The sequence below is a fragment of the Ursus americanus genome, chromosome 2 (genome assembly GCF_024610735.1).
Source record: "Ursus americanus isolate L20-20 chromosome 2, mUrsAme1.1.p, whole genome shotgun sequence".
NCBI lineage: Eukaryota > Metazoa > Chordata > Mammalia > Carnivora > Ursidae > Ursus > Ursus americanus.
In genome coordinates, this window is record NC_142128.1 from 31,243,722 (window position 1) to 31,271,527 (window position 27,806).

The 27,806-nt window shown below is 40.0% G+C and overlaps 1 protein-coding gene and 1 non-coding gene across 4 annotated transcripts in view; one reads left to right on the plus strand and one right to left on the minus strand.

The window, feature by feature from the left end:
• TXNDC11 (thioredoxin domain containing 11) overlaps positions 1–27,806 on the plus strand; it is a 64,733-nt gene that overhangs the window by 12,628 nt on the left and 24,299 nt on the right. For 2 of the 3 annotated variants that reach the window (XM_045784351.2, XM_045784352.2), the window contains exons 4-5: positions 611–740; positions 9,916–10,009. In XM_045784351.2, the coding sequence (XP_045640307.1) occupies positions 611–740; positions 9,916–10,009 (224 nt within the window). The remainder of the gene's footprint in view (positions 1–610; positions 741–9,915; positions 10,010–27,806) is intronic. The other variant, XM_045784353.2, reaches the window with a different exon arrangement.
• On the minus strand, positions 19,563–19,692 carry LOC123783829 (small nucleolar RNA SNORA22). Its single transcript, XR_006777308.1, has one exon. It is a non-coding gene; the product is annotated as a small nucleolar RNA SNORA22 (small nucleolar RNA).

A 27,806-nucleotide genomic window follows, 5' to 3' on the forward strand; every position in this document is an offset into this window, starting at 1 on the left:
ATTCCTGTGCGTCCCTAAGCACACCCGGAAGGGAAAATAAGATCATTTTTGCAGGTCCCTAGCTTGGTCCCTTCCCATTATCTTTTTTTGTTACAGGAAAGCTTTGGATAGGTTTTAGGTTATTTAGTGATCCTTTGTTTAAGTGCCTATGGGAATATTTAATAAGTACATTTTAGTAGGCCAAGGGTCAATTGCTCAGCTGGTTTTTTATTTCAGAGTGATGCATAAAAGAAAGTCTGCCCCCCCCAACGTTGAATTATGTAGTTAAGATCCAGGAATCCTTTAGCATTTGGTCAGTTTCCAGGATTGCCTTTCTGTTTGGTTTTGTTTTTTAAAGAAATGGGAATTTTTCTTTTTGCCCCAGAGGCTAGAATGAATGTTCTTTGTTTGAAATTGAGTTTGCAGTTGAATTAAGCTCATAGAAGAGTAGTGGCTGCTTGTGCCATGTGGCACATGAAAGGCCTCTTTGCCTCCCGGGACACAGAAGGGTACTTACCAATGAAGCAGTCAGGATCGTTTTGTGGTGTTGATGATTTCAGTTATACGTTACAGGTTTAATGCATGGTGTATTATTATTTTTATTTTTTTATTTTTATTTTTTTGGTACTAGTTTTGGACCAATCGAATACAAAGGCCCCATGAGTGCTGTTTACATTGAGAAGTTTGTCCGCCGGGTGATGAAACCACTTCTCTACATCCCATCTCAATCAGAATTACTAGATTTTCTCTCAAACTACGAGGTACCTGTCTTTCATATCTCCTCCCATCCCCAAGGTTTCACCGGGTTGTGTTGGATTGTTTGTATTAGAAGTGTTTTTATACCTCCTGATTTGCAGCAATGAAAAGATCACATTATAGATAAGCCCCAATTAAATGCTTTTTGAGATACTGGATTGTAGGTATGGCTTGGCCAAGTGAGTTTTAAGAGAATAGAACACTTGTAAAACCTTGTGAATTTTTTGTTTGGGAATTTCCAACAGACTTTCAGTTTGTGTGATGATGAGCTTAGAGCATATAAGAATTAACTTATAGTTTATATGCATCTGCAAATTTTTTAAAAAAATTTTATTTGATGCTTAATGGCATGTTACTACAGAATACCTGGTTTTACTTGTCAGCTGTAGTTTAGCTTTAAAAAAAACTGGGAACATGTGCCCTTCTATTTTATAAAGTGAATAACTCTTTCAAGGTCTTACTAACAGGAAGTTTCCTAACATGGCTTCTCTGCTGCTTTCCCATCACCAGCTTCATCCCCTGATAAATTATTTTTATAGGATCTTCAGTGTGTGTTCCGGACCACTTATCATTAAGAGGCCAGTTTAAAGCTTAAAATAATCTAAATAAATTAATAGTTCCACAGAAAAATTCATTGGAGCAAGTGTAAATCATACTTGGGTACAGCAAGTAAAAACGATACTTAGATACAGGACTGTAGTACCTGAGAGAGAAACCGTATGAATCCAGACCTCACTGAGGATTTAGTACTTGTGACTGGGTTGGATTTTACCTTTTGCACTGGGGAGGTTTTATATAGATTGGACATGAATTTCTTTGGGACATCATTTACAGCTTTTCGGTCATGTTAGCAACACCGTTTATGTGTTAATGATGAATAGATTCTCTAAGCAGCAGTGTTAATATCTAGTTACTCTGCTTGTAAGTTCTCTGGTGTGCATTAGAGTGAACATGTCCTTACTCTTATGTGGACACAGGTTGGATTTCCATGCCCTTCACAGGCTTGTCTCTTGTGCTGGGACAGGCTGGCAGGTGGGAACCACCCTGGGTGCCTGGGCCTGGTCCCTCTGGCAGTGCTAACTTGTTCTGTGACGTGGGGCAGGTCACTTGCCTCCCAGGCATCAGGGGACTGGAAAAGGGTGTTTAACTCTTAGCTGCAATAGTTGTGTGATAAGTGGGTTTTCACATAGGTTTGCAGTAGATGACAGAGTCAAGGAGGTGGTACGGCAGAATGGTGAAGAATCAGGATTTAGACACTGAGCTCTGTCACTTGTTAACTGTGTGGCCTATGGGCTACTTAACCTCTTTAAACCTCCATGCCTTCATCTATAAACAGGGATTAAATAAGACATGAAAATGCATACAGGATGTAGTCCCAATAAATAAAAACTTATAGAAATGGCATCATGGAGAAAATCCTCAATATTTAGCACCTTTGAGAGAACTCGACATGTGCATAATGCTTGCTGGAACTCCCTACTTATATAAGAAGTCTTTTGTTTGTTTTGTAATTAAGATAATAAATGACCTGCAGGGGTGAAGAGATTCTCCTTCAGGTATGCTCTGTAGGGACTTCTGTGGAGCACTGTGCCTAGTTTTGTCTGAAACCCTCTGTTTTTTTCTTTATGTTTTCACTCAGTTTCTCCTAAATAATGAAGAGAGAAATGGCAGAGGAGCAATGGCACATGAATAAATAGCATACATTATGTGTTTACCCTTTCAAAGAAAAGTGTGGAAAAAATTGAGATCATTTAGCCTCACGACAAGAACACTGAGAGGCAACTTCATTATTATTTTCAGCACTGTTGGAGATTTGTATCCAGAGAGCTCTGAGGCAGTTCTTTTTTTTTTTTTTTTTTTTAAGATTTTATTTATTTATTCGACAGCGAGAGAGGGAACACAGGCAGGGGGAGTGGGAGAGGAAGAAGCAGGCTCCCAGAGGAGGAGCGTGATGTGGGGCTTGATCCCAAAACGCTGGGATCACGCCCTGAGCCGAAGGCAGACGCTTAACGACTGCGCCACCCAGGCGCCCCCTGAGCCAGTTCTTAGCAGGGGACTTGTGATAAGAAGTAGGACTCAGCTAAGACTCTAGAGGCCTGGGTTTTAGCCCTGATGTTAGCATGTCTCTGATGTCTGAGTTTTACACAATTTTCTCATCTCTGAAGGTAGGGAATTGGCTCACAGAATTCCTCCTGACTCTTTTGGCTCTGGTGATGTTTAGAGGCTGGAAAGAGGCAGGCTGGAAGGTTCATCAGTTATTGGTTGGGGAAGTTTTTTTGAGTCAGTGCCTTTGAACATCCATATCAGAGCTGTTTCTAATCTTGTTTTGTTTCTGGCCTCTGTAGTGTCTCTGTGGTTGGGCTGCAGGAGAGAGGTGAGTTCCCATTATGACCGGGCAGCAAAGCTGGTTCCTTACCTTTAGCCTCTGCGTTCTCTGAGTCTGCTTGTCAGCAGGGCTTTCAGCAATGATGTGCCAAGTTTGACGCTGAGTTCACATCAGACGCACTGATGTGCTGGTGACATTACTCATTTTGGCGGCCCACTGAGTTAGAATGATGTACAGCCATGATTAGACTGCCTTTAAAACAGGACCAGGAGGGTGCTGCCAAGATGGGTCCTTGTGTGGCCTATCAGTCTTTAGAATGCTTCCTCCTGAAGTGGTAGATAGCTTTTAGCATCTTAGTATTGTCTTTCCCTGGGCTTCTTCTCACTGAGATGAAATTGTCTGGTTAGCAAGAGACGATATTTGATTAATGGTGAAAGAACTCAGGAGGCAAGCCCAGCATGGCACTTGTGAAACTGTTTATCTTGTGAAACATACCAACACTGCCTAGACGTGATCTCGGTTTCAAGCACACTCCCTGTAAGATAACATAACGGCAAAGATCCAGAAATGAAACCACTGCCAGGGCTTTGAGAGTCAAATAAAGGGGAAAGGTGAAGGAATTTTTGCAGGCCCCACTCTAGAGCACAGTATGCTTCTGACGTTCCCCTGAATTCAGCTTTCCCAACCTTGGCATTATTGACATTGGGAGTCAGGTAGTTCTGTGGGGGTAGGGCAATCCCACGCTTTGCAAATGTTCAGCAGTATTCTTGGCCTCCACCTACTGGATACCAGTAGCACTTCCTTCCCCCCTTAGCTCTGACAACCAAAAATAGCCAGGCATTGCCAGATGTCCCCTAGAGGAGCAAAATCGCCTCGGTTGAGAACCTCTGTTGTAAATTACTGTTTTCCCAAATAAGGCCTTAGGATGATGCTTCACAGGTATTAGTACAAACACATCTTTTTTTCAGGTAGCACACAGAATGCCATAGTCTTAATAGTTGCAAGCTTATCTGCTCATCACAGGGGCAGAGAGAATATGAAAATCCTGGAGCGTTATCTCTGGGGGATTAGAGAGAGGAATGAGTTGTGCTGTCATCAGTAGAGCTGTCTGTGATGTTCAGCCTAATCCTCAAATTGTTACTGCCCCTCCCCGCAAAACATGCTTCCTAAATGTGTTAAGGATCTTGCTGATTTAAAGAAATCTTACTATGAAAGGTGCATCTTTTGATCAAGAGCCTTATCTCATAACTTATATGTTTTGTCAATAGGGATTTCAATATCAAGTGTATTTAAATCTAAGTATACCAGAATTGGACTAAAATAATTATTTAATGTTTTTGTGGCACTTCTAAGGTTTGTTAGAATGGCAGTGCTTTTTGCTTATGTCTCTAGGCGTGTTTGTGACATCTTGAAGGAGTGCATTTGACAATTGTCCCCTCCTTAAAAAACAACCATACTGATTAATTGTAAATTCATTTGTCTCTAATGCAGATTTTTGTGAGCAGTTTGGACCATCATAAAACTGTGCCATTAGTGTTTATTACTTGGGAAATGATGATATTCTGAAAGTAATAACTTTTAACTTAAACTTTTATTTTCTTATGTGTATCCTAATGATATATGTATATGCTTACATTGCTGTTGCAAAGAGAAATGCTCTAGTTTTATCTTGGTTTGAATTTTTGTAAGTCCTACAGATAAATCCTTCCAAAAGCCTCTTTCAGATGATTTGATACTGAATTACCTAAAACAGTTAAAGTTTTTACTAGTGGAAAACATTGTATTTGACTTGATATCTCAAACCTGCCCAAATCTGTTTGCTCATCATTAACTCTAGTTTTCTGTATGTAGAATATAACACTGAGCCCGGATGCATATTTTAGGAAAATAATTTTGCCTTTGATTTATTGAATATTGCAGAAAGACATTGCAGGGTGAATATTATAAATATTTGTTTCTATAAATTCCAAAATACTTGACTCGTTATTAGCCAACAAAGAGTGTGTAAACTGTGCATTGGTAAAGTGCCCTCCGGTTTTCACGTGCTTTTGCTTCTGATCTTCCTAATAGCCGTGTGAGATAGAAATGATAGGTCCTTCTGAACAGATTCAGAAGGTGGGGGACACAAGGGGTGTAATTTAACCCTCAGTGGAGACTGGCCTGTAACCCAGGGCTTCTGGCTCCCCAAATTCTCACTTGTGTCCAAAGAAATGTTTAAGGTTTCAGAGTTGAAACTTCACTGTGGATCTAGAAGTAAAAACTTTTGGTATTTAACTACTTTATGTCATTTTTCCGCCTTTCTCTTTCAGGATAGAATATTTTTGAAGGTATTGACTTCTTAATTTGACTGTAACTTCTTCCCCTTCATTTTTAGGAGTGGTTTTTAAGAGTGAGTAGTGAATAAGGATGGGGCCATGGCTGTTGACCTGTTGTTAAAGCAGCAGGGTTTCACCACTTCCGGTTACTGATTGGGTGTTCTCTGTATGATAATCACAATATTGAGGCAGGGTAAGGTCTAGATTTTTCTTCTCAGATATGCACTAAAATCATACCTGCCTTGGGGCACCTGGTTGGCTCAGTTGGTAGAGCATGCAGCTCTTGATTTCGGGGGTTGTAAGTTTGATCCCCATGTTGGGTGTAGAGATGCTTTAAAAATAAATAAGTAAGTAAGTAAGTAAAATCATACCTGCCTTATAAATAATGCAGCTAAAAACTGAAGTAAACTTGCCAGTGGATACTGCAGAGGGAGAAGAAGAGCTTGAAGTTCTCTCATTGCAAACCATGTTAAGAAATTCTCCTTTCTTCATTGACTCTGGCTGTAGAATCCCTCTTCCTTGAGGGTTATTCCTGCCTATTTAAGATACAGAAAGGAAAGTGTTGTTTATTACTTGTGGACAACATAGACAAACATATGCCAGGGTCATTTTTATTTTGGTGAATGTCGAGTTGAGTGGGCAGGGAATAGGATTCAGTAATGGTAGTGTGACTAGCAAAGTCACGAGTTCTATGGCTTTTCTAATTTTAGTATTTTTTAGGTATCATTTGACTTAGGTATCAGTAGCTTCTACATCGATAATGCTTTCTTTTTTATTTTTTAAAGCACTTGACAGAGTCATCTGATTTGTGCCTTGTAACCTACCCACAAAATGCTAACAGTGTTATTATTTAGAACACTTACCTTGTATTTGCAGCTAAAATAGTTTCTAATTCTTTTCATGAATTTTCTATAATTTACCCACTTAAGATCAGTGATTTAGCATACATCCATTAATTTATTCTTAGCAGTTTTGGCAAACCACATTGTTTTAAATTTAAGCGGGATGGGGAAAATCTTGGGAATCATTTAGAGAGGAAAGCAGGGTGTTAGGAAAATTGCCAGGCGATAGAAAACCTGAGCCTTTTGGAGAAAAACCTAGAATGCTTAGCACCTGCTGTTATCCTGTTGTTTGTTAGGAAAATTCTACTCTGCAGTTGAGCAAATAGATACTGCCTCTGTCAACTTGTAGTTTTATAGCACTGTGAATTGAACGGTTTAAAATTTTCTAGGTGTGAGTTAACATTAGTACAGCAATACTGCATTGCCGGTGAGTGGAAACACACTGAGGCTACTATTCTCATGGCCACTAGAGGGTGTGTACGCCATCTGCTAAAATTTATGACGCACTGCTAGTGGTGTGCACTTAGCAAAGAAGTGTTCTATGCTGACGAGGATTTGCTGGCCTCCTATAAATAGCTGTCTCCAACCTCCTCATTATAGCAGGTGCTGAAAATACTGTCCCCCGTGGAATGGAATTGAAAGCACGCAAACTGGGTCAAGTTGTAATCTGGTACTCATTGTGTTTTATTCTTACTAAATTGTAGGAGGAGCTTCATCTCATTTATCTTTTTGTCTCCATTCTTTCACTCGTTAACAAATGTTTATTTTGTGCCTGCTCAGTGCCAGGTACTGTCTGAAGTGGATATGTAGTGATGAACAAGAGAGACCCTCTGTTTCATGGAGGTAAACTCGGAGATAAACAACAAACAGGAACACAGACAAGGTGCAGGGAGTTGAGTAGTGTCCTCCCATAATTCCTGTCTGCTCGGAACCTCAAAATTGGCTTTATTTGGAAATAGGGTCTTTCCAGGTGTTGTTAGTTAAGGATCTCGAGGTGAAAGCATCCAGAAGTTAGAGTGGGCCCTAAACCCGATAACTGGTGTCTGTATAAGAAGAGGAGTGGACACAGAGACACAGGCGAGCAGGCCACAGGAGGACACAGGCAGGGACGGGAGGGGTGCAGCCATAAGCCAGGGAATGTCTGGAGCCACCAAAAGCTGGGGAGGAGGCAAGGAGGGATTCTTTCTCAGAGCCTCCAGAGAGGGCACGGTCCCGCTGCCCTCCTGATTTTGGACTGCTAGCCTCAGCACTGTGAGTAAAAATTTGTTGTTTGAGTCTACCAAGTTTGAGGCAATTTGTTACAGCAGCTCTAGGGAACTACTGGACAAGGTTGTTTCAGATAAGTGTCCCTGGGTTTATTTGCTGCTGAGCAAACTATGGGCCTGGACCTAGAAAGGTCCTTGTGTGTGAATACGCACTTTTTTGCTTGAAATATTTAAGTTTTATTCTCAAACATGCCAGTTTTCAAAATTTAATACAGACCACTAATGGTATTGTGATTGTTTGAAAAGTAACACTCGAAGTAGATTTTGCCTGTTCCTGGTGTTCTGAATGGCTCGCTTTGTGTTATCCCTTGTAGTTGTTGAGTCTTAAGGTCTTCATTTGTTTGGCAGTGAGAAGTGAAAGTAATATGCAAATGGATTGTTTGCTTTGTATTGTTAATGGGATTGCTTTGTTCAAACTGCTTGAAAATTTCAGTGCCAGTTCTTTTGAGGATGAGGCTCCTTCATCTAAACTACAAAGGCCCTTGGGAAACTGCAGCTGTGAAGCTGTCAGCAAGAACAAACCGTTACCCTGGAAGAGGTGTCCACGACCCCTGCAAGTGGTCCACCCCTTACTCGTTTTGAAAGGTTGAGTTTGGGTTTTCCTTGAAGACTCAGAATTCACATTTTCCTTTCTTCCATTACCGTGCATACACGTGTGCATTTGTATACATGAACCCGTGTGGTTGCACCATGCGTGTAGACAGATGCATGCTCGTGGGCCGCGTGTCCACTCCTGTTAACATGAATGAGAAGAGGGCTGAAGTTGACCCCATTTAATTTTTAGCCACGAAACATTTATTAATATGTAGGATGAATTTATTCCATTTGATTTTGGTTTGGAAGATTGGTCAGAATTTAAAGAAAAATAAGTCTGTTGTCCTTCTGTTAGTTTCCATTTTTGTTATGTTTTGTGCTCAGTATTAACTAAGTGACTGGAATTCCTAAAGATTTTGTCTTTGTTTTTGGTAGAAAGGCTTACATCACAGCCTTGTTTGAAACCGTAAGAACCCAAGCACTGTAATCCTACCTGAAGTCAGTTCTGGGTTGCCTTGTTAGAAACATTTTGAAGGAGTTTAGCAAAAGAAAATCCTGATTTCAGTAACGTTTTCTGATTTCCTCAGTTGTTTGTGAAGTAAATTTATGTGCTGGGTTTCTTTCTTTTCTTTTCTTTCCTTTTTTTTTTTTAGATGTTAAGATTAAACATTCTGACTTTCTCGGTTTCTAAAAACCAGTTGATTTATTTAAAATTGAATCTTAAGCAAGTGCTTTAGATTTGAAAGAGTGTATGTTCCACTACACATCAGAAATTTCCTATTTTTCACAATGTACTGATGTAAAATTTTACCAACAGATTAAATTTCTACTTTACCTTTGGGATCTGATTTTGTCTCAGTGATCAAATCAACTCCAGTTACTTATTAAGAGCCTGCTTTAGGGCCAGAAAGGAGTCATTACATTTGCCTAATGCTTTATCAAGCTCATTCTTCTCAAGAACCCTGTGATGAATTGTCCCCATTTGCCAGAGAAGTAGGCTGAGGCTTTCCATTGAAGGGTCCACCCAAGACCATTTAGTGTCAGACTCCAGGCCCAGCACTCTTTTCCCTGGGATCTCACAGTTTGGCTTTTAGGACAGATAGGATTATCACAGGACGTCACCAGACAGAATTTGTGCCACAGGGCCTTCAGAGAAGGAAGCAATTATCCTGACTTGGAAGGCAGGATATGTCTGGTAGGGGACAATTAATTGGTTTGGCAGAATGTAGGGGTGTTCTGTGCTGGAGCTCAGAGAAATGGATTGAACAGGTGGAAATAAACGTGTGGGAGTGGAGGAGCAAGAGGGTAAGAGATGGGCCCTCTGCAGACTGACCTGACCAGAGAAGAGGGTTGCCGTTGTACAGGGTGGGGATCTGGGTGTTGGAGGGGGGGAAGAGCCCCTGGAAGGATGACCTCGAACTCTAGCGGAGCCAATCTCAGTAAACCTGATTTTGGTAAGTGTGAAGGCATGTTTGGAGTGAATGAGAGGAAGCATTTGAGGAAGAAATCTGAGAAAGATTACAAGGAAATCATTGATATAGTTTGCCTGGAGACACTAAAGAAAAGGCATGACTACTTGAACTTGATGGTAAGGTTTCCAGCCAGGGACCTAGGAGAACTGTCAGCAGAGGGTGGAGAGACCCACTTAACGGAGAGGGGAGAATTTTCAGCTCTGAATGCCTCTGTAAATGCTCCGCATCTCCATCCCTTCACTAGCCAACAACGCTGTTGGTTGTCTAGATGGAGGAAAAGCTCAGTCCTGCCCCGCAACTTTGTTCATGTGGTTAGGCTTCTTAAAAAATGAAACACAACAAATCGTAGTTGCCAAATAATGATGGCACGTCCCAATTTAAAATATTCCTGTGACACATCACCTCGTTCTGCTCTTGTTCCTGCAGCCCGGAGTCCTTGGCTACTTTGAGTTCAGTGGCTCGCCCCAGCCTCCTGGTTATCTGACCTTCTTCACTTCAGCGCTGCACTCACTAAAGAAAGGTAAACATGATTCCTATCCAGACATTAGTACTTGCAACAAATGTGTGCATAGTGGTATCTTCTTTTACATATGTTACACTTATGATTATATATTTCAATTTTCCTGATTCCTTTTCTCTGTATTTGTATAAAATACACTGTATCGTGTTCTGTTGGCAAACAAAATACTATGCTCTTTCAAATACAGTCTCTAAGATGTTTAGCTTTTTAAACTGTGGCTTGATCATACTGTGTCTGTAGTTATATATTTTGCACTTGAAAATTTATTATACCATAATCTCTTTTTTGAGTGTATAGTTAAAAATTTTGGTCTGAGGTTTTATTGGTTATATTACCAGTTGGATATACCATAATTTAGGAATACATTTCCTTTGGGAAATATTTTTACAAGTATAAAAGTCATGTCACATTACAGCATAAGCATGCATATGTATATATATATACACACACACACACACACACACAAATATGAAGATATATATGCACCTAAATATGTGTGTGCGTGTGTATATATAAAATTTTGTTTTATTTTCTTTATTTACACTTAGCTAAATCATATATTATTTGAGGTCCCTACTTTTTAAATGAAACATTGTGTCCTGCTCATCTTTTCCTGTTGCTCCATGTTCTTCTCTGTAGCAGTCATGACCTCCTGTCAGTTTTCTGTTGGATACACTTTCATCTGCTCACTTGTCTGTGTCTTCTGTTACTGTGCTGGTCCAGGCCCCTTCCCCTGCCCCTCAACTAGACCAGTGGACCCTCAGCTAGTATCCACTGTTGCCTCTTCTCCCTCCCATTAGGGTCTGTTCTCCCCAGCCTCTAGGGCCCAGCTCTCCACCTGTCAGACCCTGATTGATCCTTCAGGGTCCAAATACCACTTCTACAGTTTCCCCTGATCTCAGTTGGGTATCCTATCAGTTCTCATTCATAGTACTTAACACAGTTTGTATTTATGTACGAAGTTATGAGATTCGTTTAATGTCTTTCTTCTTCCTCAGACTGTGAGATTTCTGAGGGTGGCCGTGTGTCTTCAGTAAGTGCTCTTCCTCCAGCATTTGGCACATAGTAGGGCTTCAGTCACTATTTGCCAAGTGAGCGATCAGATTGATGGCTGTGTCGTCTTTCCCCCAGTAGATCAACCAAAAATACGTAACTGTCTTTCTATTACTGGGTATTAGATTGCTTCCATATTTTTGGGGAGGAGGATTAGTGTAGTGTACTCGTAATAGCTCAAACAATCATATGACTGGCCATTTCAAGATCTACACAGTCTTAGGGTTGTTTGCACAGAGAATCTACTGTATTTGTGTTTTTCACTTTGGGGACGTTGCAAGAGGAAATCAGGCTGTCACATAAGTATGTATCTGTCCACTTGAAAGACTCTGAGCTGCCCAGATTCAGGTGATTAAGAAGACTTAGTGAAAGTTTGAATTTTGAAAGCAGCATACTGCCAACATAAAAAAGCTTAAGGAGCCGATACTCAAAAATGTTCTTAGAAAATGAGAGCCCCTCAGAGATCTCAAATGAAAACTGTACGTGAACGGCCGATCTGCAGTCCCTCACTCACCTGCATGATGGTAGCATTCAAGTTCTTGAGTTGAAGAGGATATTTCATGATGGTGGAAGGATGTTTTATTATCTGGTTAGCTTATATTGTGTGCTAATGATTCATCTTAAATTACTTTTTCATTCAGAGGTTTCCAAAATATTACTTCTTTTTTGGAAGAACCTTTCCAAGTACAAGATAATAATCCCCCCCCATTTTTTCTTTTCTTTTTTTAAGCAAAGGAGGGTGATAAATGGGTAAAAGAAACAAAGTGAACCTCTTTGGTCAAATCCCTAATATTGACAAAGGATCACAGACAATTTCTTCTCAGAATAAACCTAGTCTCTGATTACTTTGACTACATTTCTTCCCTAGCTTGTGACTCTAGTGGGATCTGGTAAAATCCTTTTGCATATGAATTTTGCAAGATCTGAGATTCATTCTAATTCATCATTTTTCACCTCATTTAATGAACCATTTTTAGAAGAAAAAGACAAGTTTGGAATGATGACTTTCCATAATATATGTGCTAAAATCTTGATTTGAGCATCTGTTTTCTTCCCCACTTTTCTTTCTCCTACCCAGAAGTCGGATGGTGTTTTTCTTATTAATAGTAGATGTTCAGTAAGAGAAACGTGTGCACACTTTTTTTTTAATGTTATAGTTTGAAATGTAAATTATAGAGGGTTGTGTTCAGATTGTGTACAACAAATTGAGGCCTAACACACGTGTGCCTCACTTAACAATTGGTTATGGAGAGCTTAACTAGAGAAGTGTTTAGTCTCTTGTGCTAGAAAGCAGATGTCCTGGTTCAACACACCACAAGTGTTTACAAAATGCTCGTATCTTTCCATTGCCTTTATTTTTTTAATTGTCTTAGAAATAGCCAGGGCACACTCTGACATTGTGAAGCTAGCTGGTATCAGTGAACAAGTGTTTGGAGAATGTACCGCATGTGAAGCCTCATGTCTAGGCGTGGGGAGTGTGCTAAGAGAGGGTACATGCCTGCCTCAAGAATGCATGAGTTCAGTTGTAAGATCTGGCTTGGTGCTACTTTTTGCACCTCTCTTAAGACCGTTTCTGTTAACATTTGATACTTTTACACTTTATCATAAAGGAAATTAGGGAAAATTGGCTTTCTGCCTGAACACTTAATACTGACTGCTTTCTTTTTTTGTTGTTTTAACTGTTTGCTTTCATCTCACTTATCTGGGTCCTTCACCCCTTGATCACAGTCTTGGTGCTGATCTGTCAGTTGACAGAGGCCCGTGTGTTAGGTGGTGTGGGCGGTGCTGCTTTGTCATATTTCTGTCCGTTATTTTCCTAGCTGTGTTACTGTCACTGTTTTTTATATAGCAGTTCTGCATTTTCATATAGTTTAACCTATGGTTGTTTTTCTTGATTTCTTTGCTTTTTTTTCCTAAAAATCTGATCACTAATTAGTTCATTTTCTTCTTTCTAAATTTAAAAATTGTTTAGCACTTCATGCTACCTGGATTTCCTCTGGCTTCACATAAAGAGCACTGTAGTTTTCTCTGCCCTTCTTACTGACTAATGAGCACCATTTACAAAATAATGCTTCCGTTCTTCCTCATCTTGACCATGCCTGGTTTTACTGCGGAATACTTTACATGTAGTGGTTTTGTTTCTATGTTTTCTCTTAGTCTAAATGCCTCTTTTTGTATGAGTAAATATAATTTCATTTCTTGCTTTGTGAGTTATTACCTGGAAAAGTCTGGACTTTGCTTCCTCTGGTTCTTGTATCCTGTGGAATCTTCTTTTTTATCCACCTGTGCGTTTGGCTGGATTTTGTTGTAATTGTAGTTCTTCCTAACATTTTGGCTCCCTTTCTAGGATCACAGCATGGTTATTCATTTATTCAAACCTTTTAATTTTTCATAACAGGTCTTACACATTCCACATTAATGTTGAATCATTTCAAAGTGCTGAATGATTAATTGTGGGCCAGCGGTCTGTGTGTTTCAGGACTGGGAGGGAAACCAGTCTCTTGTAGTTCTCCACTCTCCCCAGACTGCAGAGCCTCTTTGGACCTTTTCACTTTTGATCTTGGCAGGCAGGCTTTCTTCCTTTGCCTAAAGAAAATTTGGTAGAGGGATCAATGTTTTTAAGTTGCTTACTGGATTTTTCACCATCTTATGATTATTTCATAATTTGCTATAAAAGTGTGTTCTGGTAAAATGTTATATTCTTCTATGATTCAGTGACTTTTAAAAAAAGATTTATCATTTATTTATTTGAGAGAGAGTGAGTGAAAGAGAGAAAGAAAACATAAGTGGGGGGAGGAGCAGAGGGAGAGGGAGAAACAGGCTCCCTGCTGAGCAGAGAGCCCGATGCAGGACTCACTCTCATGACACTGGGATCATGACATGAGCCGAAGGTAGTTACTTAACTGACGGAGCCACGCAGGTGCCCATGATTCAGTGACTTTTTGAAAAGAGAAAATTTGCAGCCAGTTTTTTTTTTTTTAAAAGATTTTATTTATTTATTTGACAGAGATAGAGACAGCCAGCGAGAGAGGGAACACAAGCAGGGGGAGTGGGAGAGGAAGAAGCAGGCTCATAGTGGAGGAGCCTGATGTGGGGCTCCATCCCATAACGCTGGATCACGCCCTGAGCCGAAGGCAGACGCTTAACCACTGTGCCACCCGGGCGCCCCTCAGTTCTTTTTTTCATTTGGCCTACAGGAGGGACGCAGTGCTGGCCAGGGAGGGAAGCAGTGGTCTGGGAGATGGCATGCCTAGTCCGTACCCTTTGTCTGCCAAGGACAGGATCTATAAACTTGAACAAAATATTTAACTCCTCTTTGTTTGAGTTTATGTATCTGTAAAATTGAAGTGGGTGGAGAGAAGAGTAAGTACTTATTTTGTATGGCTACATCGTGTGTCCAATACTTTGTGAATACGGTAATTGTCTTCATGTCTGTAGTAGCTTAATTAGAAAGCCACCTGGCTGAAAGTGCTTAAAATGAGTATTGTGTATGTTTTCTTAAAAGTGTCTACACAAGGTATTGTATAACCTGACTGACCAGTGGACATAGGCTTTCCTTTGTACCTTCTGTTTGTATGGAATGGTGTTCTCACTGTGGAAATGACTGTGTACCTTTCCCACCAGGATATGAACTGCTTTGTTCAGATAATATTTTGATGAGTACCTTGAGGCCAGAGTTTTGTCCTCTTGCTCCTCCAGCTTCAACACCCACCTTGACCAGTGTTGTTGCTAAAAGGTTGAATGAATGACTATAATAAAGGGTACTTGACCTTGAAATTGCTCAAGTGAGAGTGATTGAAGCAATGAGATGTTAAGTCACTTTGGATCCCTTCCCACCACCACATCTCCTCATGCCTGGCCTTTCGGGTTCTTCAGACCCGAGTGTAGGCATCGCTCACGACAGGACTGCATGAGCCCCTGCCTGATGCATTCTTCTTTCTCTGTCTTTCCACTGGCTTTTCACTGTCCCCTGACACTGGAATCCTAATGAACTGAACTGAAATTCACATGGTACTTAAATGTTACCTTGAAAATACACTAAACCATTAACTAAGGATGTCGTTTCTACTTCTTCTGCCACCGTTAGGAATTCCTAAATTTAGTTGACTGGGGACCCTTGTGGCATTCGTTTTCTGAGGAACACCCTTTGGGAACTACTGTTGTAATGAATTTCTTAAAGAGGAATTGCGTTAGAGGACGAACTGCTAATTCCAGTGTAGGGCCCTTCTCCTCCACCAGGTGGCATCCAGCGGAGCTGTGTTTGCTGGTACAATTGAGCCACGACTCACTCAGACAAAGAGCTGTCCTTCATATCCTTATTCATGAATAAAGCTTCTTTTAGAGCACTTTTCTGTTAGATTGTGAAATTTTATGTAACATCAAGAAGTCCAGAGGGGAGGATTTTCTTACTCTGTGAGTGACATTCTTAAAGGTATTGAGAAAACAAGGGACTGATTTCTTAGGCAAGGTTGATTCTGAGATTGCTTTTTTTCTTGGGTTCCTGGGTGTAACTCTTGAGTGTTTGGATCAGGCGTTGGGTTTAACTGTTCTCCGTGAATGAAACAGGTTCTAGGGTTACTTGTTTTTTCTTGGATAATCTCATTAATTGTCTCTGTACTCCTAGAGGAAAATCTTTTCCTAACTGTCTCCTTGAGTTCTGAGGTCCTCTGGGTACTGATTAATGCACATTAGAGTAAGTATGTTAGAAATCCCATATTTCTTGTTCCTGTGCCTAAAACTGACTTTTTTGTGATGTTGCTGTCATTTTAGCAAGGATGTCGTCATGTTTCGCAGGAGATGCTTTTATTCCCCCTATGACTTATCTCTTAAGCCTTGTAAATGCTGCTAGGTAAGAATTAAGGCCAAAGGCAGACCTCCCCACACTTTAAGTTAGATTCAGAAGCATGACTTATTAATTCAACAAACATTTGAGAATCTATTATGTGCTCCAACTATAAAGATGAATAGAACTTAGTTCCCCACCATGTAGAAGCACTGGATAGTGTGGCACACAGGTGGGCTAGCCTACAATGTGAGTCTGGAGCAGGTTTATGACAGGTTGTTGGAGCATGGAGGTGGGACACCCACATCAGATCACGGATAGCTCAGAGGAGGTGGTGTTGGGGTGGGGAGGGTTTCCCAGGAGAATGAGGTGTCAACCTTCAGGTAGTTGTGTAAGGAACTGGAGAGAAGATAGAGAGGGCCTGGGGAAAGCAAAAGGTATGCAGGAAGCTCAGAACCAAATGTAGTCATTTATAGATATTTTGATTCCTTGAACCTGTGTATTTTAAAAATAGCACCATCTTCATTTTCCGTTTTGTGATATTTTCTGCTTTTGGAAGATTGTCCTTTTTAGGGTGTGTGTGTGTATCCTATATCTTCAAGGTTTATGCTTTGTTTGGTGTTTTTGAAGCTAAGATAAGACTTCAGACAAAGAACCAAAAACATTAAAATCCTGAAAAACTCTCAGGGATCAGCTTCTGTAATAAAGTCACAAGCTTATAGTGAAACAACTCAGTGCAGGCAAACCCAGTTCTGGTCTCTACTTGACCACTTTTTATGTAAAGTTGAGTATGATAAGCTGATACTAGGCCGAGTCCTTCCGCTAGTCAAGCCCTTTATGTGGATGATCCAGTCTTCACTCTTTGAAGTAGGAACTGTGCATATGTCATCGTGAGTGTCTCTGGTGAGCAAAGAGACTCTGAGGAGGCTGTCAGCTGACTTGGGGTCAACGTGGTGGGCAGAATGGTGGCTCCCCAGAGATGCCTGCGTTCTAATCACCAGAACCTATGAATATGGTGTGTTTCATGGCAAGGCAGAATTGAGGTTGCACTTGGAATTGGGTTGCTGATCAGCCGACCTTGAGAACGGTAGATTATCCTGGATTATCTGAGTGGGCCCACTGTCTTCAGGAGGATCCTTAAAATTGGAATTGAGAGGCAAAGAACAGTGTCAAAGTGACGCAATTTGAGAACGACTTGTCCAGCCCTTGCTATGTTTGAAGGTGGGAGGGGCCACAAGCCAAGGAGCACAGGCGGCCTGTGGAGGCTGGCAACGGCAAGGAGATGGGTTCTCCCCGAGAGCCTCCAGAGGGAGGCTGTTGCCCTATCGATGCCTTGATTTAGCCCGCTGAGGCCTGTTGCGGACTTCTGAGCTCCAGAACTGTGAGATCAATATACGTCTTTTCAGTCTATGACATTTGGGGTGATTGTAACAGCAGAGGTGGCACAGGAGTACAGTTGCATACCAGTAAATGAGGAGCTGAGATAGGAACCCAGGACCACGTTACTCCCATTTACTGTTGTGCTCTCCTGGGATGAGGCAGGGGCCACGGTATGTTGATTCCTGCCTCCTGGCCTTTGCCCATGATACTGCTTTCACTAGAATGCCTTTCCCTAGTTATATCCACCTCCCTAATTTTTCAAAGCCTAGCTGAAGTCCTTGTGGTATTTTTAAATATTGCCTCGCTAGCATAATGTCTGGCACATTATGGACATCAAATGGAGATTTCCATACCACCAGCTCCCTTCCTGGAACTCCTGCTGCGCGAGTTGGCTATGCTCCCACTTAGCAACTAGCATTGTTTTCTAGTTTTCCCCTGAACTTTATTAGTATCTTCCTAACAAGAGATTCCCATAGGCCCCGACTGAGTCTCTTAATAAGTCATCTTAGTAGCCGGTGTCCTATGTGACCATGGCCTACCCAGTGACCCCTTCCAACTGGTCTTCAGGTTCTCTGTACAATAAGGGAGCTGTGCCCTGGTCACCTCTAAAAGACACTTCAGCTTGAAAATTCACTGGCCCTTGGCCTGTTTTTGTAGGGCTGGGAGCTAAGAACTGCTTTTATATCTGTAAAGGGTTGTTTGCAAGAAAAAAATAATGTGTGACCCTTGTGCTAGACCCCAAGGGCAGCCTTAAATGGGGATGGAGGAGGGATTTGTAAGCGGATGGGTTTCTTTTGTGAAGTCTTTCCTTCCCTGAAGGTGTAAAAACAAAAAGGAATTTAATTGAAATATGTACAAGAGAAGTACTTGATCATTTTAATAATGTGCTTTGGTGAAATAACGGCTGGTGTGAGGGTGTTGCTGTTGTGTTAGTGTATGTGACAGTGCGTATTTAGCTCTGTAGTTGGTGTTCCCCTAAAACAATGTATTTGGAACTACATTTCTCTCCTCCCTGATTCACAAGAAATTAGAAGTCCCAGGGAAGGAGTTCTGTGTTTACTTAGCATTTAGCTGTGTTGTGGCAAGCATCAGAGTGTGCATGTTGTCTCTGTGGTTCCCAAATGCCAGAGAATTTTCTGGATAATTGCTTTGTGCTTTATATTAAGAATTTTGAAAATATACAAAGCTCAGAGTCATAGTTCTAGTGACAAAATGCAAGTACTTGCTATAGTTCATATGTTGGAAACAAACATTTCTGTAGTCTGTTACATTGAAGGTTTTTTTCATTTGGATGAATGTATTATTGGAAATGTGGGAAGTCATCCACTGAATAATTATGAATCACTACGTAACTGCTAAGTAACATGACATGGGGGTTGTTACCCTTTTTATATAATCCGATTGTTTCCCTTTTTCTGCCTTGTCTAAAACCTTGGAAAGAAGAGTGGGAAAGCAGTTGTATATAAAACTGGCAGCGTATAGAGTAAAATGAGGATTGTTTCCAGGGTGGAAGGCACCACGATGCAGATTTGCTTTTTGGAAACGTCACTACTTCCCAGAGTAAAGAAGCGAAAGAAGTTTTCCCAGGGAGTCAGTGACTTCTTAGCCATGCTGATTAAAAGCCACATGACTTAATCCAGTGGTATTTAGTTTTGAAATATCATGCTTTATTTATTAGCAGTTCTCCTCAGGAGTATTTTTCTTGACCTGAAATTCCATTTTGTTCCATGATCCCTGAGAGATTAGCTCACATAGATGTCTCCTGGATAGCACACGGCCAGTCCTGATAAAAAATTTCCGCACTGCTCAGCTCCAGCGTTTCTCTTCATTCTTTCAGTGTATCCTTGGGTGCCTGACTTTGCAGTACACCAAGCGCTGTTAGCTCTGGGCCTCAGAGAGAGAATTAATTTCAGAAGCTCAGCAGTTTACACTTAAAGTCACAAGGTCTAGAGACCCACCTTTTCCTTTCTGAGGAGAGATACACACTTTAAAAAATAAAAATAGTCATCCTCTGCTGTTGGAGAGGTTTTCGTGGGGAAAAAAATGCAAGAAATACTTTCTTCGGAGTCCTTCCCAGATGATGGACCGTTATTAAGACTTACTGGCTAATATATTTATTATCTAAGCCTAAGTTTCTTACCGAGTTTACGTGAATCTTCCTTTTTCACAATTACCACCCTGGCATAGTCCAATAGAAATATAACTTGAACCACATAGGTATTTTTTATTTTTTTTATTTTTTTAAATATACAATTAAATAACCATCACTAACTGGAGTTCTTCAATTAGAAGATAAAATTTTAAAGGAATATTCTGGATCATTCATATGCTTTAATAGAATGTGCTGACTTTTTGAATACATTTAAAAGGATAAATAGTCCTTTCAATGCAGAGGAAAAGAATAGACATTGCTCTAGCACAGAATCAAAACCAAGGGAACTCTAAAGCACACTTGGGTCACGTAGGTATTTTAAAATTTTCTGCTGGCTGCATTAAAAGTTAAGAAGTTGGTAAAAATAACTTATGTATATAAAATAATACATTTAACCCAGTGTATCCAAATTATTACCATTTTAACATGCAATCGGTATAAAAACTGTTGATATTATATATATATATTTTTTTTTGAAATTTTATACTTTCACACTTAACAGCACATCTCAATCAGACGTTGAAGTTTCATTGGAAATACGTAATTTATATTTAGATTACATAAAAATTATGGTGGAAAAAAAGATTTACTTAAAAGTTTTACAGTGACTTAGTTGAATATCACTTTTAAGTTAAGTCAATTAAAATGAAAGATAAAAATCTAGTCCCTCACTCACATTTATTTATTTATTTATTTAAAGATTTTATTTATTTGAGGGAGTACGAGGAGGGGGAGGGACAGAGGGAGAAGCAGACTCCCCCACTGAGCTGGGAGGCTGATGCGAGGCTTCATCTTAGGCCCCTGGGATCAGGACCTGGGCTGAAGGCAGATGCATAACGACTGAGCCATGCAGGCGCCCCCCTCACTCACATTTAAAGTGCTCATTAGCAGTATGTTGGTAGTGGCTACCATATAGGACCATGCAGTTCTGGACATGGGCCTCATTTTCCAAGTGTCCCAGTGTAAAGCAATTTTTTCTTGAGTTATTGAGTATCCTGCAAGCACATCCCTGAGTTAAATGGTTCCAGATTCATGTTCCTGGTTATCTGTTAGTGGATGAGTGTGAGTTGTGTAACTTTGCTTCAGGCAAATTTATTATTATTATTATTATTATTATTATTTTGAGAAAGAGCTCAAGAGAGCACATGCACACGTGTGTGAGGGGGGTGAGAGGGAGGGGCAGAGGGAGAGGGAGAGAGATTCTTAAGCAGACACCATGGCGATTGTGGAACCTAACTCGGGGCTTAATCTCATGACCTGAGCCTAAATAAAGAGTTAGTCAACTGACTCAGCCACCCAGGCACCCCTATTATTAATTTTAAAACAGTTGAAAATCTATTCTCTTTCCTAACAGAAGAAACTATTGTTATTCTTTCTGGAATGTTTGAGAATTTTAACATTTTGCCTCCCCGCGGTAGTTGATTTTACCTCAGTATGTGGGTGCTTTACCCTAATACTAAACCAAAGTTTTAGTTTTAAAATTAAACTAGGACAGGGAGTTCCTCCATTTTAAAGTTAGTTTTAAGTTCAGGCAAGTGGTTTTAAGCAAAAGAAGTCTGATATTAAAATGTTATGCAAAAGCCCCCAAACAAAAATCTTGATGTAAACCAGAAAGATTGCAATGAGCCAGGTGCATCTGAGTAGAAACCAAATTTCAGATTCTTGCGTCCTGGGTGCGCCTTTGGTGGTGGCCACGAGGTGAACAGTGACGGTCGTGTATGGAAGGTATGGGAAGGTCAGCAGAAGCTATATACCTGGGTGAGTGTGGGAAGCAGGGGTGGAGCTTTCTGTCAGCGGCAGAGAAGAACCCCAACCTCAAAGATAGTAAGGGGTAAACCTGCGGAAGTACTGGGAGTAGACAAGATTAATGGATCAAAGCAAGGTCATTTATTATTCAGAGCTCACAAACAGTGACGTGGTGCCGTGGGCCGAGATGGTGGCTATATGTGCGGTGTGCTGCCTTGTAGCGGAGAGACCGAGAACCAGGGGCTCAGCACCTTATGTAGCAAATGGCCAATAGGCCAGTCTTCATGCTGGGGTCAACTGGACCTCCTTAGTTTCCTGTCTGACCAGCTACAGAAATTGGTTAGTAACTACAGCTTTTACCCAGATGTTCTTTCCTGGTCTTGGTACATCTTGCAGTTGTTGTTGTGACACCTTTTACTAGATGGTTAATAGAGACTTGAAACTGGCCAGTTACCTGGCTAAGAAGAGTTTACTGAGATATTTTTTAAAAATTAATTGAACAGGATCATATATATCGTTGTTGGATCTTATTTTGCTGGGGGAGGGAAAAGCATTATTCCAAATTTATTTTTAATTCAATTCAGAGTCCTTAATTAAAATATCGAAGCTTCATTACTTTTAGGACAAAATTATTCATTTTGGAAATAACAGAGACCCCTACTATAGAAAGCCTTGGAGCCCTGCTTAACAGAGAATGTTCTGGATGTGGAAGTGAGAAGTGTTTACTAAAATATAACATACACACAGAAACATGCACATATTTAAAGCATAGAGGACCATTAATTTTCCAAACAAAAAACACCCATGTAGCCTTAGCCTGCCCTTAAATCAAGAAACAGAACATCAGCAATCAGAAGACTTTTTTTATGTTCCCTCTCGTCACATAGATCCAAAGTAACTGCACAGACTAATTTTGTGTATATATATTTAAGAAGTGAAATCATATATTTTTTTATGTCATTCAACCTTATGTATTTCTTTTTTAAAATATTTATTTATTTAGGGTGGGGGGCAGAGGGGGAGGGAGAGAGAGAATCCCAAGCAGACTCTTGCTGAGCATGGAGCCCAAAACAGGGCTCGATCCCAAGACCCCAAGATTATGACCTGAGCCAAAATCAAGACTCAGAGGCTTAACCAACTGAGCCACCCAGGCGCCTGAAACTTAAGTGTTTATGATTCATCCATATTGGTGCATGTAGTTTTAAGATTAGTCATTCTCGTTGCTGTATAGTATTCCAGCATTGAAGTATACTCCAGTTTATCTGTATGTTTTACTATTGATAGACATTTGTGTAGTTTTGAGTTTTTGGCTTTTATGCATAGTTCCTAGAACGTCACAAAAACGTATCTTTGGGTGAATATATGGATGCCTTTTAGTTAAACAAATATCTAGGAGTGTAATTGCTGGATAATAGGCATGCACATGGTCAGCTTTAGTAGATTTTCCAAAAAAATTTTTTTTTCTTATTTTAGATCACCCTCCCCAGCGTCCATCACCCAGCCACCCCATCCCTCTCACCCTCCTCCACTCCAGCAACCCTGAGTTTGTTTCCTAAGATTAAAAGTCTCTTATGGTTTGTCTCCCTCTCTGGTTTCATCCCATTTCATTTTTTCTTCCCTTCCCCCATGATCCTCTGCCTTGTGTCTCAAATTCCAAATTATCAGCAAGATCATGTGATAATTGTCTTTCTCTGATTGACTTATTTTGCTTAGCATAATACCTCTAGTTTCAGCCACATTGTTGCAAATGGCAAGATTTCACTTTTTGATCACTGCATGATATTCCATTGTATATATACACATCTTCTTTATCCATTCATCTGTCCATGGACTTCTAGGCTCTTTCCATAGTTCGGCTTTTGTGGACATTGCTGCTGTAAACCTTGGGGTACATGTGCCCCTTCAGATCACTACATTTGTGTCTTTGGGGTTAATACCCAGTAGTGCAAATTGCTGGGTTGTAAGGTAGCCCTATTTTCAACTTTTTGAGAAACCTCCCTACTGTTTTCCAGAGTGGCTGCACCAGCTTGCGTTCCCACCAACACTGTAGGAGGGTTCTCCTTCCTTCACATCCTTGCCAACATCTGTCATTTCCTGACTTGTTAATTTTAGCCATTCTGACTGGTGTGAGGTGATATCTCATTGTGGTTTTGATTTGTATTTCCCTGATTCCAAGTGCTTTTTCATGTGTCTGTTGGCCATTTGGATGTCTTCTTTACAGAAGTGTCTGTTCATGCCTTCTGCCCATTTCTTGATTGGATTATTTGTTCCTTGGGTGTTGAGTTTGGTAAGTTCTTTATAGATCTTGGATACTAGCCCTTTACCTGATATGTCCTTTGCAAATATCTGCTCCCATTCTGTTGGTTGTCTTTTGGTTTTGTTGACTGTTTCCTTTGCTGTGCAAAAGCTTTTTATCTTGATGAAGTCCCAGTAGTTCGTTTTGCCCTTGCTTCCCTTGCCATTGGTGTTGTGTCTAGGAAGAAGTTGCTGTGGCCGAGGTCAAAGAAGTTGCTGCCTGTGTTCTCCTCAAGGATTTTGATGGAATCCTGTCTCACATTTAGGTCTTTCATCCATTTTGGGTCTGTTTTTATGTGTGGTGTAAGGAAATGGTCCAGTTTCATTCTTCTGCATGTGGCCGTCCAATTTTCCCAACACCATTTGTTGAAGAGACTGTCTTTTTTCCATTGTACATTCTTTCCTGCTTTGTTGAAAATTAGTTGACCACAGAGTTGAGGGTCCATTTTTGGGTTCTCTGTTCTGTTCCATTGATCTGTGTGTCTGTTTTTGTGCCATTACCATACTGTCTTGATGATTACAGCTTTCTAATAGAGCTTGAAGTCCAGAATTGCGATGCCACCAGCTTTGCTTTTCTTTGCAACATTCCTCTGGCTATTTGGGGTCTTTTTGGTTCCATCCAAATTTTAGGATTATTTGTTCCATTTCTGTGAAAAAAGTTGATGGTATTTTGATAGGGATTGCATTAAATGTGTAGATTGCTCTAGGTAGCATAGACATTTTAACAATATTTCTTCTTCCCATCCATGAGCATGGAACGTTTTTCCATTTCTTTGTGTCTTCCTCAGTTTCTTTCATGAGTATTCTATGGTTTCCTGAGTACAGATCCTTTGCCTCTTTGGTTAGATTTATTCCTAGGTATCTTATGGGTTTGAGTGCAATTATAAATGGGATCAACTCCTTAATTTCTCTTTTTTCTGTCCTGTTGTTGGTGTATAGAAATGCAACTGATTTCTGTGCATTGATTTTATATCCTGCCACTTTACTGAATTCCTCTATGAGTTCTAGCAGTTTTGGGGTGGCATCTTGTGGGTTTTCCACATAAAGTATCATATCATCTGCAAAGAGTGAGAGTTTGACTACTTCTTTGCAGATTTGGATGCCTTTTATTTCTTTTTGTTGTCTGATTGCTGAGGCTAGGACTTCCAGTACTGTGTTGAATAGCAGTGGTGATAGTGGACATCCCTGCCGTGTTCCTGACCTGAGGGGAAAAGCTGTCAGTTTTTCATTATTGAGAATGATATTCACTGTGGGTTTTTCATAGATGGCTTTTATGATATTGAGGTATGTACCCTCTATCCTTACACTGTAAAGAGTTTCAATCAAGAAAGGATGCTATCAAATGTTTATTCTGTATCTATTGAGAGTATCATATGGTTCTTGTCCTTTCTTTTATTAATGTAGTATATCACATTGATTGATTTGCAGATGTTGAACCAACCTTGCAGCCCGGAAATAAATCCCACTTGGTCGTGATGAATAATCCTTTTAATGTACTATTGGATCCTATTAGCTAGTATTTTGGTGAGAATTTTTATATCCATGTTTGTCAGGGATATTGGTCTATAATTCTCCTTTTTGATGGGGTTTTTGTTTGGTTTTGAATGAAGGTAATATTGGCCTCATAAAATGAGTTTGGAAGTTTTCCTTGCATTTCTATTTTTTGTTAAGCTTCAGAAGACTAGGCATTAATTCTTCTTTAAATGTTTGGTAGAATTCCCTTGGGAAGCCATCTGGCCCTGGGCTCTTTTTGGGAGATTTTTGATTACTGCTTCAATTTCCTTGCTGGTTATGGGTCTGTTCAGGTTTTCTATTTCTTCCTGTTTCAGGTTTGGTAGTTTATACATCTCTAGGAATGCATCCATTTCTTCCAGGTTGTCCAAGTTGTTGGCATGTAGTTGCTCATAATATGTTCTTAAAATTGTTTGTATTTCTTTGGTGTTGGTTGTGATCTCTCCTTTTTCATTCATGGTTTTATTTATTTGGGTTCTTTCTCCTTTTTTTTTTGTTAGGTCTGGCCAGGGATTTATCAATTTTATTAACTTTTTCAAAGAACCAGCTCCTAGTTTCGTTGATCTGTTCTGCTGTTCTTTTGGTTTCTATTTCATTGATTTGTGCTCTGATCTTTATTATTTCTCTTCTCCTGCTGGGTTTAGGCTTTATTTGCTGTTCTTTCTCCAGCTCCTTTAGATGTAGGGTTAGGTTATGTATTTGAGGACTTTCTTGTTTCTTGAGAAAGACTTGTATTGCTATCCTCTTAGGACCGCCTTTACTGCATCCCAAAGATTTTGAACAGTTGTGTTTTCATTTTCATTTATTTCCTTGCATTTTTAAAATTCTTTAATTTCCTGGTTGACAGGAAATTAGATTTGTTCTTTAGTAGGATGCTCTTTAGCCTACATGAATTTGAGTTCTTTCCAACCTTCCTCCTGTGATTGAGTTCGAGTTCAAAGCATTGTAGTCTGAAAATATTCAGGGAATGATCCCAGTCTTTTGGTACTGGTTGAGACCCAGGGTGTGACCTATTCTGGAGAATGTTCTATGTACACTCGAGAAGAATGTGCATTATATTGCTTTGGGATCGAATGCTCTGAATATATCTGTGAAGTCCATCTGATCCAGTGCGTCATTTAAAGCCCTTATTTCCTTGTTGATCTTTTGCTTAGATGATCTGTCCATTGCAGTGAGGGGGCTGTTAAAGTCCTGTACTGTTATTGTATTATTGTTGACGTGTTTCTTTGATTTTGTAATTAATTGGCTTATGTAATTGGCTGTTCCCATGTTAGAGGCATAAATATTTACAATTGTAAGATCTTCTTGTTGGATAGACCCTTTAAGTATGATACAGTGTCTTTCCGCATCTCTTATTATAGTCTTTGGTTTAAAATCTAATTTGCTATAAGGATTGCCATCCCAGCTTTCTTTTGATGTCCATTAGCATGGTAAATGGTTCCCCCCCCCCCCACTTTAAATCTGGAGGGGTCTTTGGGTCTAAAATGAGTCTCTTGCAGAGAGCATATTGATGGGTCTTGTTTTTTTATCCAATCTCATACCCTGTGTCTTTTGATTGGGGCATTTAGCCCATTTACATTCAGGGTAACTATTGAAAGATAGGAATTTAGTGCCATTGTATTGCCTGTAAGGTGACTCTTACTGTGTATTGTCTCTGTTCCTTTCTGGTCTGTGTTACTTTTAGGCTCTTTGCTTAGAGGACCCCTTTCAATATTTCTTGTAGGGCTCATTTGGTGATCACAAATTCTTTTAGTTTCTGTTTGTTCTGGAAGCTTTTTATATCTCCTCCTATCTTCACTGACAGCCTAGCTGGATATAGTATTCTTGTCTGCATATTTTTCTCATTTAGTACCCTGAATACATCATGCCAGTCCTTTCTGGCCTGCCAGGTCTCTGTGGATTGGTCTGCTGCCAATCTAATGTTTCTACCATTGTAGGTTACAGACCTCTCCCCTCCTCCCCCAGCTGCTTTCAGGATTTTCTCTTTGTCTCTGAGATTTGTAAGTTTTACTGTTAGATGTCGGGGTGTTGACCTATTTTTATTGATTTTGAGGGGGATTCTCTGTGCCTCCTGGATTTTGATGCATGTTTTCTTCCCCAAATTAGGGAAGTTCTCTGCTATAATTTGCTCCAATATACCTTCTGCCCCCCCCCCCTTCTTCTTTTGGGATCCCAATTATTCTAGTATTGTTTCGCTTTATGGTATAACTTACCTCTCGAATTTTCCCCTTGTTATCCAATAGTTGTTTATCTCTCTTTTTCTTAGCTTCTTTATTCTCCATCAATTTTGTCTTCTATATCACTAATTCACTCTTCTGCCTCATTTATCCTAGCAGTTAGAGCCTCCATTTTTTATTATACCTCATTAGTAGGCTTTTTGCTTTCTACTTGGTTAGATTTTATTTCTTCAGAAAGGGTTTCTCTAGTATCTTCTGTGGTTTTTTTCAAGCCCAGCTAGTATCTTTATAATCGTTATTCTGTACTCTAATTCCGACATCTTACTAATGTCCATGTTGATTAGGTCCCTGGCAGTCAGTACTGCCTCTTGTTCTTTTTTTTGAGGTGAGTTTTTCTGTTTTGTCATTTTGTCCAGAGAAGAACAGATGAACGAGAGAAAAAAATGCTAAAAGGGTAACAATGACCCCAGAAAAATATACACCAAACAAATCAGAAGAGACCCAAAATTGGGGGGGGGGAGAGAAAAAAAGAAGAATATGATCAGGCTGGTGACTAAAACAGAGCCACACACTAGATTTTGGGTATATTTTGGTCTGTTAGAAGAATCTGCATCCCAAAATTTTAAAAAAAGAAAAACTTATATATATACACAAAAAATAAGGTCAAATGCAATGAAGGGATAGAATATAACTGTAAAA